This window comes from Lytechinus pictus, chromosome 12, assembly GCF_037042905.1.
Source record: "Lytechinus pictus isolate F3 Inbred chromosome 12, Lp3.0, whole genome shotgun sequence".
Classification (NCBI taxonomy): domain Eukaryota; kingdom Metazoa; phylum Echinodermata; class Echinoidea; order Temnopleuroida; family Toxopneustidae; genus Lytechinus; species Lytechinus pictus.
In genome coordinates, this window is record NC_087256.1 from 22,215,549 (window position 1) to 22,230,871 (window position 15,323).

Genomic DNA, 15,323 nt, shown 5'->3' on the forward strand with positions numbered 1-15,323 from the left:
CGGCAGGAAGTAATTCCTCAAAAAGCTGTGTGCACCTGAATAGGTAGCCTAGCTTAGCCGTATAATAATAGCAGGGCCCGCTGGGAGAACAGTTTTCGGAAGTGAAGTGGCTACCCTGGGTAAGAATACCGTTATTATTATCATCATTATCATCATCATCATCATCATCATCACCATCATCTTCGTCATTATATCATCATAGTCATCATCATTATCATCGACATCGCCATCATCATCTTCGTCATCATCATCATCATCATACCGGTGTTGGCTCAGTTGGTAGAGGGTCCGTCTCACAACCGGGAGGTCGGGGGTTCAAACCCCGGCCGAGTCAGACCAAAAGACGTTAAAAGATAGGAGTTGCTGCTACCCTGTTTGGTGTTCAACGTTTAAAGGGATAGAGCCTCGTCGATCTGGCGCTGCACAGCAAATTATGGGAGTATTTCATTAAATGTCTATTAAAATAATGGATTGTCATCTTTTCATCAATATTGTCATCGACATCGTCATCATTATCACCACAATCTTCGTCATCATCATCATCGTCATCATCATCATCATCGACATCGTCATCATCATCATTATCATCATCAAGAATCGAATAAACGGATTTCGAAAAAAAAAACACACACACACAATATTATATATAAAAATGAGTAGCGACATCGCATTCTAAAACACAAACACAATAACCAAGAATATGTTAGCTGTGTTTCCCTTTTGGCAAAAAGGAGCCATTAGGTTAATATTTATTGCCGTTGTGGTAAAAATGAAAACTTCAACTGAAACAACCAATTGAACAATTTACGACACACACATCAGGAGGGTTAGACGTTCCTTCACACAGTTTATCCAGAATAATTATATTAATGAAAAAAGAGAAGAAAATTCACAAAACTAACTGTTACATGGGTCTGAGAGAGAGAGAGACTACGAGTGCACTGGTTCTAGATAACGCTACACCCACCCACTACATAAATTTACATTTTTTCACACAAGATCGAAGTTAGATGGAAGTTTTTTTATTAGTTTAATAATACAATTTCAGACATAAAATCATCTTTACAGTCCTCGTTGAAATTAAATTGCTAACTACGCCTACATCTGTCGAAGTAGTGCCACCGCAATGGGATATGTTCAGACGTTTTCCACATGATCTTTCTTCGTTATAGGATTGTAGATTAATAATCAAGAAATTAAACCATAGTTTACATTAAACACGTTTCACTGGACTGGAATTTTATTGGATCGTACATGCCGCACGTGCAATTGCTTGTGACAAATGAGTTTTATTCACAAACTGAGATTTTTGGCTGGGCTTGGATGTCGGGGGGGGGGGGGTAGGCGTAAGGACAAAATTATATAAAAACTAACATCAATAATGCAGATTAGCTTGCATACTCAGAGCACGATCAACTGTAATTGTAGAGACACCGTCTCGACAGCATCTGGAAATTTACGTAGGATTTTTAGTCATTTTTTTTTATCTCGGTGACACAGTCCAAAGACTTGAATACATGCGGGAAAGTTATTTCATTCCTATTTCCCCTTTGTGATATCATTTTGGCATGTTTAAATTATGATTCATCGGCGCAAATATTGGGATGAAAATAAATATGAATACTAGTGATTTTCTTGAAGGTACTTTCATCCAGTCGTTTTTAGCAGCATGCAACGCGAAACATTTCTTCAAGCCACTATTAAACAACAAGAGATGGGAGGGTGTTCATATCAAAATAAAATTTGTTAATTGATTATCAATTAACATTGACAGATAAATAATTATAATGTTCTTTATATAACACAGATGGCGCCATTTAGCGGATGGAAGGGGTACAATAAATATTGAAGAAACGAACATCTCTTCATATCCAATCTTAGTAATCATATTTATTTCATAGGACTTTTACCGAACTGATCCCACAAGATTGATATGAGACTTGAAGGAAAGGAAACATGAAGCAATCGCTTTTGATAAGTCTAGGTCATGACAAGGCCCAATCTCGCATTTTCATAAACAAATCAATTTCCATTTCTGACTTTGGACAAGTTCCCATTTAGCGGCCTGTCACCTGCAAGCCACCCGCGGAAGCTTGCCGCACAAAGCCACGGTAATGAATGGCCAGCTCCTCCTTGTCTGCGGCTAAAACGGAGATATTTCAAAGCAATGCCACCGCAAATTGAATCTCGAATCCGGGCTCGTTTCGAATGTGTCAGATTTGAAAAGTACTGTCATTTCGGGGTGACCCTTTTCGGTCTCTCCTTGAGCAATGAATACTTTGTAACGTATGTATAAAAGACGTTGTAAACGACGAAGGTTCGCATGTTGAATTTTGCTGAATGCGCAAAATACCTCAGCTATTACCCGGCCCAAAATCAAAGCAATTCACCAAACCCCACTTAAATCCCTGAATACTTGCATTCAAATAGCTCGTATGCAATCCTAAAAAGACAAAAAAAAGGAACATCATTTTGAAATGCCACAAAATATTTCTTTTTCAGTTTAGGTGCTGCAGGACAGGACATTGCTAATGGAAATTTGGAGGGCTTACCATTAAAAAAAAAAAAAAAAAATACATTTCAATATGAATCAGAATAGTTATTCCGTGAATTTAACTATTAAATTGATTTGACCTTTGGTTACCATGCACATTGATCATTCGAAAAGAAAATTATATGTAAAAACTTCTCTCTTAAATGCTAACTTTTTGTTGACTTCACCTTAAGATTATTCGAATAATTACAACGTACACTCTACATGCTCTAGTAAAAGAGCTATTGGCCAATTTATAATGAGAAAAGTTATAACAATTGTTGAATTTTTTTATGTATACACTCTAAAAAATACTGGGTAAAAGTACTCCATGAGGGTAATTATGTATCCAACCAACATTGGGCATTTCTTTTGGGCATTTTATTTATCCAGTGTGCTGAAAACTTTGCCCATTCTAAAGTAATTACTGCTAATTTTGTAATCTTAGGAGACAATATGCTTCCCGCATTGGGTAAAATACTGCCCCAAATTGGTTGGACACATTATTTCTCTCGTGGTGGTAAAAATTTTACCTAATATCTTTTTTTTACAGAGTACGGCCCCTGATCTATCGAAAACATTGGATAACATGATCACCCCACTGAAAGCAATCTATAAGCATAATTGGAGGTCATGATAACGATTATAGAACGATTGATCTTGAAAGCGGAAGCACGTGATTCTATGCTAATCGAACTGAACTCTGGAAATGAACTGCAAATAAAAAACATAACTTTTCACTATGGATACGATGTGTATTCACTATTTTTCTTCTTATCGAAATGACAACTCAATTAATAACTTAAGAATCGTATCTGTATCGAAATTTGTTGCAACCAAAATCTACAGTAAAACGGTATGGTTATTTTGGGCAGCCATGTGAGGCTGGGAATGATTACCTGTTATAAACACACATGCAATTTGAATTACAGGGTCATTACTTTTAATTAGATATTTTTTAAATCATATACTCGAAATACGGAATACGAACGGGGGCGACACCAAAGTATTTTGATAAGAAAGGAATGGGAGAGGTGTCAGGTGACTTTCTATGGCCCATTAGAATAAGATGAGTTATACACAGACCGAGACCTCTCTTTTCAATATATATATTCTATGTTTTTTTCTTTCTTTCCTTTTATTGTTTATGCCGCCCTGAATACGAAAGGAATTACTTGCCACAAATCTTTTGTTTTATATCAACATTCATAACTGATTAAACAACAATATACAACACAGTTGTTCAATGCATATCACTTAAACAAGTTGGAAGCATACAGCATTGTGCACCACTTCAAAAAGTGTACTATTAAGCCTGAACAAGTAATGTTAATATTGAATATTATGCCATTGCTTAATTGCAATCATAGTAATGATTTAGGCTATTGTAATGAATTAGACTTCTAGACTTTCTCACCGTTTTTATTTTTAAATTGAAGTTGTAGTAATATCACTCATATGAGATAAATCACTTGTTATCGTTACAGATTGATTCCTTCATAATTGATAAACAAGTACGTTCTAACGCTAAGGTTAAAATTAGGAATTAATGATACTGCCACAACGACTTCTTGAAAATGGTAAGGGAAAATAGGTCTCAGCTCCAGGAACAACATAGTTTACATTCGGCAATGGACATTCTTTTTGTAATGATGCAAGCCATGTTGGTAAATGATGGACATTGGAAGGTTTCAAGTGACGTAATATAAAACATGTAAAATGTATGCTTTCATCGCTAGTTGAAAATTATGACGCATGTTAACATGTATTTTTTTTAGTGTTGCATAACATTGGCCAATAATCCGGACATACATGTACCTTAGTGTACCAAACATATTTTAACTTAGAAAGTATTATTTCTCCTAATGATTTCATTTGATACGATTTTAAAGAGATTTTCAATGCCTCAGGGCGTATAGACAGTTACAGATCTTAAAAAGACAAAGTAATCTTCACTATTGATCTTTCGTAACAGCACTCGTATTTCCCACACTCGTGACATAACAATAATGATTGTGATACAAACAGAATGGATTTGAATGTCTAGTTTGAATATATAATCACGGTTTACTTTGCATTATGTTATATGAACGTTACAACTAGCACCTAATATACGACCGTCCCACTTCTCATAGAGGATTGAGACATGGAGGGGAGCATATAAGTTTGGTCTTACGTATTCAACCATATGAACTCTTTGAGGCATTGAAATTCTGACAGAGGATAACGGGACTCATATTTACTGAAAGGGGGTAAAACATTCAATAATTTAGCTTGCATAATTTACAACTTTCAAATAAATATAATATAAAATCGTATAAAAAATACATCTGTGAAATTCTTCGATGCCATCAGTTGAAGCCACATAAATAAAACAGGAGAACAAGCTCTGTTGTGTCTCAACAAAGTTTTCTCAATAGGTGTTTTTTGGTGAGTTCGTATAGCTTGTCTCAACATTGCAAACAATCGAGCCATCCCTTTTAGTATATTTGGTTTCAATGCAATAATCCGCCGACTGTCTTTACGTACTGTTATGTCAATGATAAACGGACACTAAAAAGTCATATACGTAGTAATTTCACAGTTGTTTAGAAAAACTAAAACGCATTTGATGATTAATTTACGAGATATAAATTATGTATAAAAACACAAAGATATATATATCATCCAGCTTTCATTACGTCTTTGCATGCTCTGAGCCTAGTCTTTTGTACTGTGCTAATCTATGCCCAACGTTCCTCTCCGGGTAATCCTGTTGCCTCAAAGGATCCCTCTCTGTACCTGTGTTGTCTTCAACTGCAGCATCTGATACCACTCGTAGCACCCGCGGAGTTCCAGGGTTGGAAGGAGATGCCGAACCACTGCCCCCACCTGGAGGTGGAGCAGGAGGAGCGGCCCTACAAGCCTCCTCCCTCTTGAGGTTCGTCTCTAGGTGATTATTCTTTCTCCGCTCATTCTCATTCGAGTCTATTTTGCCATTACCTAGGTGCGTCAGCAGCGTAGTTGTTGTGCTATATTGGAGAGTCCTTTCCCGCAGAAACCTCTGACGGCACAACAAACGCTTGAACGCGTTTCGAAACTCACGATTGGTGGCGTAAATGAGAGGGTTAAGGCTACTGTTTATCCAACCCAACCAAAGTACTGTTTGGAAAACACTGTCACTAACACAGGTTCGACAAAATGGAAGTATGCAATTGACAACGAAGAATGGCAACCAGCAACAGATGAACACACCAAGGATTGTTCCTAGAGTTTTTGCAGCTTTGTGCTCACCCCTTTGATTGGAGTCCATGGGTGTGTTATGGTTCCTGATAAGCTTTTCTTGCCGACGAGCCTCGCGGAAAATCCGTGCATAAATGGCGATCATGATGGCAGAGGGGATGTAGAAGCTAATGCAAGAACTGATGACGGCGTAGTACCGGTTGAGGAGAAATATGCACTGTGGAGGATCCAGCTCCAAAGAGTTCATACTATTTGGTACGGTATGGATGTTACTGAATACTGGTAAGAATGAAAGAACGAAAGAAAGAATCCAAGCGACAGCGATCATGATCAATGCCCTTCGTTTGGTCATTTTCTCTTGATACTCAAAGGGCTTCGTGATTGCCCAATACCTATCAACGGCTATGACGCAAAGGTTCAAAATAGAGGCTGTAGATATCATGATATCCAATGCAACGTGGACTCTACAGAAGAATCCGAAAGGCCAGTAACCGAGCGTGTACGAGACAGCGTTCCAAGACATGACGAGACACGCGACGGAGACATCAGACACGGCTAGCGAAACAATAAACCAACTCGTCTGTTTCACGCGGAGGCGCCTCCACGACATCACGGCTGCGATCACGAGGATATTTCCGAACGCTGTTGCCAAGGTGACAACAGCCAGTGCCATACCAGCCCCGATTTGCGTGGAGTGGACAGCAATGGTTTCGTTTGTGGTATCATTATCGTCCCCAAAATCGTCTCCATACGATTCAGTAGATCCGTCCATGGTCGTGTCATCCATAGCATAGGCACTTTTTGAAAGATGTAGCTCCAAGCGGCGATCTCCCATTACAGGCTATTCCTTGATCAAACTAATCATTCTACCAAGAGCAGTGCAGATTATATATTTAATTCATCGTGTCGCTTACCCTTTACAAGGTGTTTGACAACACTCAAGTTTAAAGGAAGTCAGAGACGAAATAAAACACTCTGTGCAGGTTCGGGTTGATCCGTCTTTAATTCAATAAGAACTTGCTTGATATTACGGCGAAGACGTATCGATGCGTACTTGTATGCGACGTAACAGTTGAAGTGTGAAATCCACCATGCTCTTTTGGGTTTGGAGAGCTTGTAGAATACGACGGTGGCTGATCGTCTGGTTTGTCCTGCAGGCAACAACAGTTCGAACGCTGTCTATAGTTTTCTGCCGTGTGAAGCTTCTTTAAAAAGCACGAAACGCCTGCTCAAGACCTGCAGATGGGAAAGGGGAAAAACAGAGAAAAGGAGAAGGCTGTAAGTTGGAATATGCCGTGTAATGTTAAACCGATGTTAGATGGAGGGACAGTAATGAGATCGAGCGTTATACTTGAGGCTATTGTGAAGAGTGCGAATTGAAACTGATGAGAGCTGGCTAAAAAGTTCAAATAGACAACGCGGTTTGGCATTTTCTTCCTCCCCAGCGAGGAAAAGCTGTAATGCAGCTCCCAACGATATGGGTAGATGCCTTTCCATGAACCTTAAGGGGAAAGAGAGAATACATCATTGACTTTGAGTAGCCTAATGATATGATGATAGACACTAATTTTCAGGTGGTATCTTCGGAAACACTACAAAGCACCTCAACATTTTCGAATATAACTTAGTCTCTCTTTCATCATCTATATCTATTAAACTTCCACAGTTGTATAAAAGACTCGTGTATACATTTAGTTCTGAACAACAAGGGATGTTACTCTATCGTAGCAAGCGTTGGATGCACTCCGACAAACCTTGTCTTAACAAAGTGAAACAAACGTTCGTTGCGAGAGGCGACCGGTGGAGATGAGGGAACGAAGGAAGATCCCATTCTGTTTGGCTAAGCCGTGTTATTAGCACAGAGTAGCTTCAGGCCTATTCATTAAGCTAACTTTCTATCATCTATCCCCGTCTTCTTCGCCCCCTCTCTCTTACTGAAGGTAACTTCACCTTTTCCCCCTCTTCCCGGTAGTAGGTGTATTTTGTTATTTCTTCTGATGTTTTCGAATTCTTTCGAAGAATCTTCATGTTTGGAAATGTGACCAAGATTTGTGATGTCACACATGTCCATCTCTCCCATTTTGTGCACTGAAAGTATACACCTAAAATCAATTTTTGCTCATTCTGATGATGATGATGAATTATTAACTCTTTGTTCATGAAATTCATATTTTTCTTCAAAACTTGATCTATTGTCAAATAAAAAACAGCTGATCTATAGTTAAGCTTTATATTAAAAAAAAAATTACAAACGTAATGGGGGAGTTGTGCAATTTTGACATAACGCATCCTGGACGAACTGCCGAAGGGACGATGTTCAAAACATACGGATTTCAACATTCAAATGCTCATAAATTCCCTTTTGTTTGTCCAATTGCTCTAATGAAAAATCAGTGCTTTTATTTACTTTGCTACTGGTTTCAGGATTCAATTGTTGAAAGGGATAATTCAAGCGTAAAGAACAAGTCAAAGATACGTTACAATTACAGATTCTATCACATTAGGTAACTTCTGACAATCGCACATTTAATACATCGCTTGATAGTTGTTTACACTTTTATGACCTTGGCGAATATGGGACTGTAAAATATTTCTTGGCAGTTCAGCTTGCAGCGGCAGCTTGTGGCAAGATGCAGATGACGTCACACACAGATTCCCATTACTTGCAACAACCAAAATTGAAATAGCAGTTGACGTAGTTTGGAAATTATAATTTTAGCCAGCATTTTGAAATAATCAGTGTTCCTACGTTGCAACCATTTATAAGTTATTCGTACTCTTTGCTGTCATTTTTGTATATGTTATATAAATAAATATATATATATATATATATATATATATATATATATACATATGTTTTTAAATTTAAGTCAAATGATGTTTTTGAAAAGAGCACAAAAAAATTAGTGGAATACGAAAGGTAGTGAACTAACTGTCGAGTATATAAGCAACTAATATTATTGTCTATACCCTCCGGAAAATTTGAATATTTATCAAATTGTTTTTAAGGATGCTCACGGAAACAATTAAATAAAAACAAATGGGTTAATTACCCACCTGCTCCTCAATTTCCCTTTCTTCTTCCCGGTTTTTCTTAAATTGAACCATTTATTATCCTTTTGATTGCAGTCTGTTTGAGCCACAGGCAACATCAGACCTCAATTGAATACAAACAAACGAAAAGCCAAAAGATAACACCAAATCGAATTAGATCTTCAGAAATGTAGGATTGAAAAGGGCAGTCCCGCAATCAAGGAAAGCTTCATACTTTCCTAAAGTAAAAGCCAAAGCAAAGGGTCAATCAATTACGACAACGCGACAATGAATTAAATCGCGCGAGTTCATTACCAAAGAAAACTTAACGATGATAATTGTCCAAGTGGAAATGAAATTCTGAGAGGACTACGAAGAGAAGTCTTGATCTGATTTTGAGATCCCAAATGATAGAGCCTTGAGAATGGAATCTAATAATACAGCTGGGTCAAGACGTTGATTGCCAATCAGACACAGTACTACATAGACCACTGATTGAGCCTCGACGTTTTCAAATACAATTTGGATGGTTATGAATTCACATGACGGCGGGCAGGCACGATAATTAGCTTGACCCTTTGCGCTTAAACAAGTTTATGCCAGAGCCAATTTCATTGAGACATTTAACTTGCTATGAAAACATACAGTAGACCGTATACCATAGTCACTTCCCAACACTAACTCTTTAACCCGACCGGTTTGTTAAAATTGTTATTCGTTTGTTTCGACCCAGGTCTTCTCATTATGACTGTATAAAGTATGAAAGAGTATGGTGATTTTCTAGGAGTTATCCGTAGGTGAAAGAGTGCATGTGTATATGGGTGTGGGGTTCTATCCCAATGATCAATAGTCCTGGACTCCTGGATATGTCTTTGCTACATTGAACATGTCAGTTAAACGTTTTCCCTGTGAGTGGCAATTACGAGCGAAGGAGGGGACATCTTTTGAACTTGAAGGCCAACATACACCACATCTTAAAAATCTTTTTTTTTAGGCGTGATGTTCAGACAGAATAGTTATGCAGGAAAACTCCTTATTCAAAAAAACTACTAAGTAGGCCAACACTTAACTTTTACAAAACGTGATGAATCATGTATACACTTCATGGCAAGCAAGTCAATGGTTTCCAAAGTAGGATACCGTTGCCATACGTATTTGTGCTTGCAAGACAAATTTTTTTCTCGCCTTGCTTTAAACAAAACAAAACTAAAAATTTCCTACTGATCGGATGTAGTTTACGAAGATAGAGGGATTCGATTATTTGACGAGGTGCTAGCCTTACTTCGCAACTATCTTGGTATTCAGTTCTGTATACGGGGAATAGCATAGCGTGTAACGTGAGAAGTCATTTGATGAACAAGCACACAGGGGTGATTTCTTGAGGGCTATTTGCGCAATTACGACCCATGGTGCTCATTTATCACAGAGCATTGATCTCCATGTGCTACATTATTTGGAAGTAATGATTTAACTAGCAGCCATTCGTTGAGAGGCAATTTATTCGACTCTGTATTCAGGGGTGTAAAGGCTATTCTTGAGGTTGAATGACACCCAAAGTAAAGGTCACCTGGCTGCACAATGCACTCATGGGTATGCAGGAGCTCCGTGGACCCACACTCCATAAAGGTATGATAGATATTGAGACAGGTAATACAGCTCAGGTAAAACAGCTCAATATGTAAATAAATTGCCAGAGAGAGTTCGCTCTGGTAACGATTTAGCAATGCTGCCTAAAAGGGAAGAAAAATGATAACAATCCAACTATTGATATTGGTTTCTGAAAGCGATGGGAAAAAATACAAAGCGGGAGTTCATAACTATGGACAGCAAAATACCAAGAGAGTTCTTGTTGCCGCAAACTTAATGAACAGATTCAAATGAATGAGAAATTAACTCTGTCATTTTAACTGCAATTCGGATATTCATAAGTATAGCACGAGAAGCGCTACCCAAATTCATTTACCAAAACATAGAACCCGAAGATTTCAATACGATATTCGCTACTCTGGGCCAAAATTTTGGAACAGTTTACCAGCCCGCCTACAAAACTATCGTTCTTTGCAATCTTTCTCTTATAAAATGAAACTTTATTTAAATGCTCGCACTGACAGAGATCATTGACATGTTGACATGCTTGAACTACCTTCCATTTCTAATGTTAATTAATGCACATGCCTTACCTGTTGCTCTGCTAGACAAAATCACTCAAGCTCTTTATACATGTACCAATGTTACGTAATTGCGACCAGTTTACTCTGTTATTCAAATGAACTTATCTTCTAATGCCTACATTTCTTCTCCCTCTTCTCCATCTGTGTTTCTTTTTCTACTCTTAACTTTCTTATTTATATGCAATTACATATGATGTCATTACAGTACGTAACTTGTTATTTATTTGTATCTGGCGACCCCAACTCAAGCTCTGCTTTCCGGGTTTTCGCCTCCTTCAAAATTGTGTCGAAATATATACTGTATTCGTTACTATGTCAAATATTATTTTGTATCTGTTTGAAGGAAATAAATGTGATTTTCAATCAAATTCAAACTTAAACTAATACAGATCGCGTACACCGTGATGATAAAGACAAATATTAAAATCCCTCTAAATATTTTTTTCAAATATTTATTTAATGTGATTGATACATTATAGTGGAAAAAAGAAGAAATGTCGTGATAATTGTGGTCGTGATAAGAGAATCCAATTGCCCATTGGAACTTGGTGGTCATTGTACAGAGCCTAAGAGAATGACATAACTCAGTAGACAGCGAGTTATGTACCCATGGCATAACCAAGTGGTCGGCAGGGTGAGAAAAAAAAACAACCTTGCAGATATTTCATTAAACAGAAGTAATCAATCAAGCATTATAATCGGTCAACACTTACGATTGTATTGATTTCGATCAATGACAGTACACAAACAGCAAATAAGTTTTGATAGCAAATAAATCAACAAATGATACAACAACATACCAGTGCTCTCCAATTTTCTTCATTTTTTTTAATCCAGTGTAGCCCACGAGGGAGAGGGGTAATATAAAGGTATCTTCTGGATAGATTGAGCTACACGCGTAAGCCAATTGAACACTTGCCCCTCGGGAAATTACACCTCGTTAGACAGAGGGCGAAAGAGAATGTGAAGCAATCGATGGTATTGGCGAAAAATCGCGAGCTGCGAGAAGTGGCCGTGATGACATGTGTCATGTGCCATAACTCGATATGCTATTAAATGTTTCATGATTAACACGCTCGACGGAACTCCGATTTCGTGTAATTACCGTCCGCATAATGAGACGATTAATGTTGACAAAATAGATTTGTTCGCTGTTCACTCATCGATGATTTTACCATCTGCAAAGAAAATTATCGAACACAGGGAGGAACTTTTTTTCCTATTAGGAAGTGCGGAGTGATGTATTACAGAGAAATATAAATTCTGTCTGTGTACCTTTTAAGTAATGCATATGAATAAATGATACTAATCATGTTCACACGGTGTTTTTATCCAAACTAAAAAATACATTCGAAGTTTAAACAATCTGTCATAAACTCGTCTACCTTAGTCCCGTGTATAGACAAACTTGAAATTCAACAATCTGTGAGTAGCGTCTAATATCAACACTGCAATATTTCTCATGGTTAACGCTCATTCAACGAGCCACAGGGGTCCTTACTTATATGGCAAGCACTGGTTTGCTCGATCTGTTTGTGTATAGTTTTATTCCATATACATGTACAAGTTAATGTAATATAGATTGTTAGCATAATAAGTTTGAATAACATTTATTGAAGAGAAAATAGGGCATGCATTTTGACATTCAGATTGTGGTCGTTCGTAAAAGGCGTACATAACCTCACAACCATGTGAAACGCCAATAATTGGAAATGATCGGATTTATAGTAAACTGGAAACTATATCAAAAGAATGAAAATCTTTATCAAAGAAGCCTATTGCCTTAAGCAACGCTAACAAAATGTGTTGAATACATTAATAATAAACTTCAGTAAGAGTGGTGAGCAATGAAATCACAATGTTTACTACCGCCCTTAAGGGAAGACAGTAGACTAAACTATATTCTCAATTTATGTTAATAATTATGTTTCTATAACTATCACAAGAGTAAAACTTGGTTAAGACAGAAACAACCAATCAAGTCCATGGAAAGTATTATTGCATGCTTAAGAATGATGATTTAACACAGCATCCATGAAAACAAAGATAGGGAAACCTGCAGGAAATCACCTCGTTGCAGATTGGTATCGAATTCCAGCATTATGTGGATACCCTCCTGATCAATGCATTCTATACTCCCCGAATATGCATGAACTCTTTTCTTCTTCTTTCTCCCAACATGCATAATTAGTTTCCTGGCTGCATTGGTGAAGATATAAGCAACCTGTAGATTGCGATTGAGCCGACTGAAAACAAAGAGGAAAATGAAAGCCACGAGTTGGCCTGGGCATTGATTTTTGCCGCGTCGCGGATCTTAATAAATCCAACCTCGGGTGGAGATGAAGGCTTCACACTGCCTTAACAGATGATCATAATGGATGCAATGTCCTCCATCATATCTATCCGTGCGCAGCTCCAGGTCTCTTTGCAGAAAAGAGTGCTCTAAATGCACCGACAATGGCTAGTTTTTAAGGGGCTATCCTCCGCTAAGATGCTGTCTCGGACATGACAGCTTGGTGGCAAAGGAGACGGGCCCTTTCGGGATCGAACTCTGATGAGTGTACATCTTTCTTGTGTCCATTCTCCGGGGACCCAGGAAGGCATCACTAATATTTCCACAGCTTGGATGGAACTGGATGGACCCGGGCAAGGGGCTTGGTGGCAATCGGTGTGAGGTTTGTGGTTATCATTGCCTTAACAGTACAAAGTGCTCTGATGATGAAGTCACCGTTCAACCCATCTACGGAGAACATAAACACACTGCAAAAAGTAAAGAATGGACTAAAAACACATCCTCACAATAATCAAATTTTTCATATGCATTTTTAATGGTCATTATTGTTGTATTTACTCAATTTCTCCGAAAGTCACTACCTCAAGAGCCTGTGGCGATGGTGTTGGTGAAAGAATATGAACGTTTCTGAATTTAAAGTAAACTAATCTTATTTTGAAAGTTCCCATCACGGAAAATCAAGCATTCATAAGTGTAAAGCAGAAGAGTATCAATGACAAACATCAATCATATCAATCAATACAATTGCTTACCTCTGAAACTTTCGAAAAAAAAAATAGAAATCCACTTCGCTGAGAACACTTTTGAGTTCAAGTTTTCAAGTACAAAGACGGCTTAGTATTCAGAAGCCCCTTTCGATAACAAGCCTGGGGAAAGATTAATGTCTTCCACTGAGTGATGGGATGAAAACGAGTCTCAGTCATATCCCTCCACACTCTCCATTGTAACACATTGGTGTATATAGAAGTACAAATATAAAAAAAAAAAAACAGGTGGAAAATATAACTTCTTAAGACATGAACATTAGTAAAACTTTCTCAATTACTATATCAAATTAATCTCTTTCCCCAAAAATTATTACAAGCAATAGGCCAAGTCTTCGTAGCTACTTTTGTCCTACTTCTTTTTATATATCTGTATAGCTTGTTATAAGAGAGTAAGAAGAGCGCAGATAAAACAAATCTCGTCCAAGTGCATACGTGTCGTGGCAAGAATTGAACCATGATATTTGCATGAAAACACGAGTGTCTTACTCCACCACGTTGCAACATCTCAACTGAACTTTCTGATAGAATGGAAACAAACGACTGGAGGAAAAAAACCGTTTGTGTTTAAGAATATTCGGGGATATCATCAAAATAAATATATCAGAGCAAAGCTTTCCAGATAAAATAAAAATATTATACAATAGGTGGATTGCAGGTAAGTTAAAAAAATTGCACTTTTGATTCAGACCAAAAGGGCAACGGCTTTTGTGGCTTCTGTAGACTTTCGTTTACCTCCAAACTATTGGATGATGAAGAAAAATATCCAAAGTCCCCAAAGAAACGAATCCTGCACTTCATATTTCAAGCTTACCTCGTTTCATCAATGACCATGTTTGAGTTAATTTAATTGTTTGGATAAAATGTTACTTTTCACGCTCTCCGTCGTTGCTACTCTTCACTTCATTGATTTGTAAATTGAGTCCGACGCTCGGAGCGAGCGCTCGCGCTGAAAAACAAGTTTCAATTCTACGAGGTATCATAATGCTAGTCCGCAGACAAAAATTACCATCTTAATCATATCGAGGGGACTTGGGAATCTATTCTCTTGAGGGGCCTAGGCATATTGTTTGTCTTATCTCTGGAGAGATGTTTCTGATGCCAGCCAGTAATTTGTTCTTCGTTACCCCTGCCAAGGAAGTAACGAATAAAGTCTAAACTGTCCCATGGAATTTTAACATCCGTGGAAATTACATGAATACTGAGGAAGGAAATTAGGGGAAATTTGACCACTGGCTAGAGCTAAAACACAAAGCAGAGCAAAATTCCAAGGGCAATATTTAAGCGAGGGAAGAAATGCATAGGTG

At 37.8% G+C, this 15,323-nt stretch overlaps 1 protein-coding gene across 1 annotated transcript; it reads right to left on the minus strand.

The window, feature by feature from the left end:
* Positions 1 to 703: 703 nt before the first annotated feature.
* On the minus strand, positions 704 to 7,014 carry LOC129273701 (D(1) dopamine receptor-like). The gene has a single exon (XM_054910766.2). It carries the CDS (start codon positions 6,588 to 6,590, stop codon positions 5,211 to 5,213), a length of 1,380 nt encoding a protein of 459 aa, XP_054766741.2. The 5' UTR covers positions 6,591 to 7,014; the 3' UTR covers positions 704 to 5,210.
* Between the last annotated feature and the right edge of the window lie 8,309 nt (positions 7,015 to 15,323).

What these genes read in the sequence shown, in the direction of transcription:
- LOC129273701 (XM_054910766.2), bottom strand. Translation starts at nt 6,590, where the DNA reads ATGGGAGATCGCCGCTTGGAGCTACATCTTTCAAAAAGTGCCTATGCT.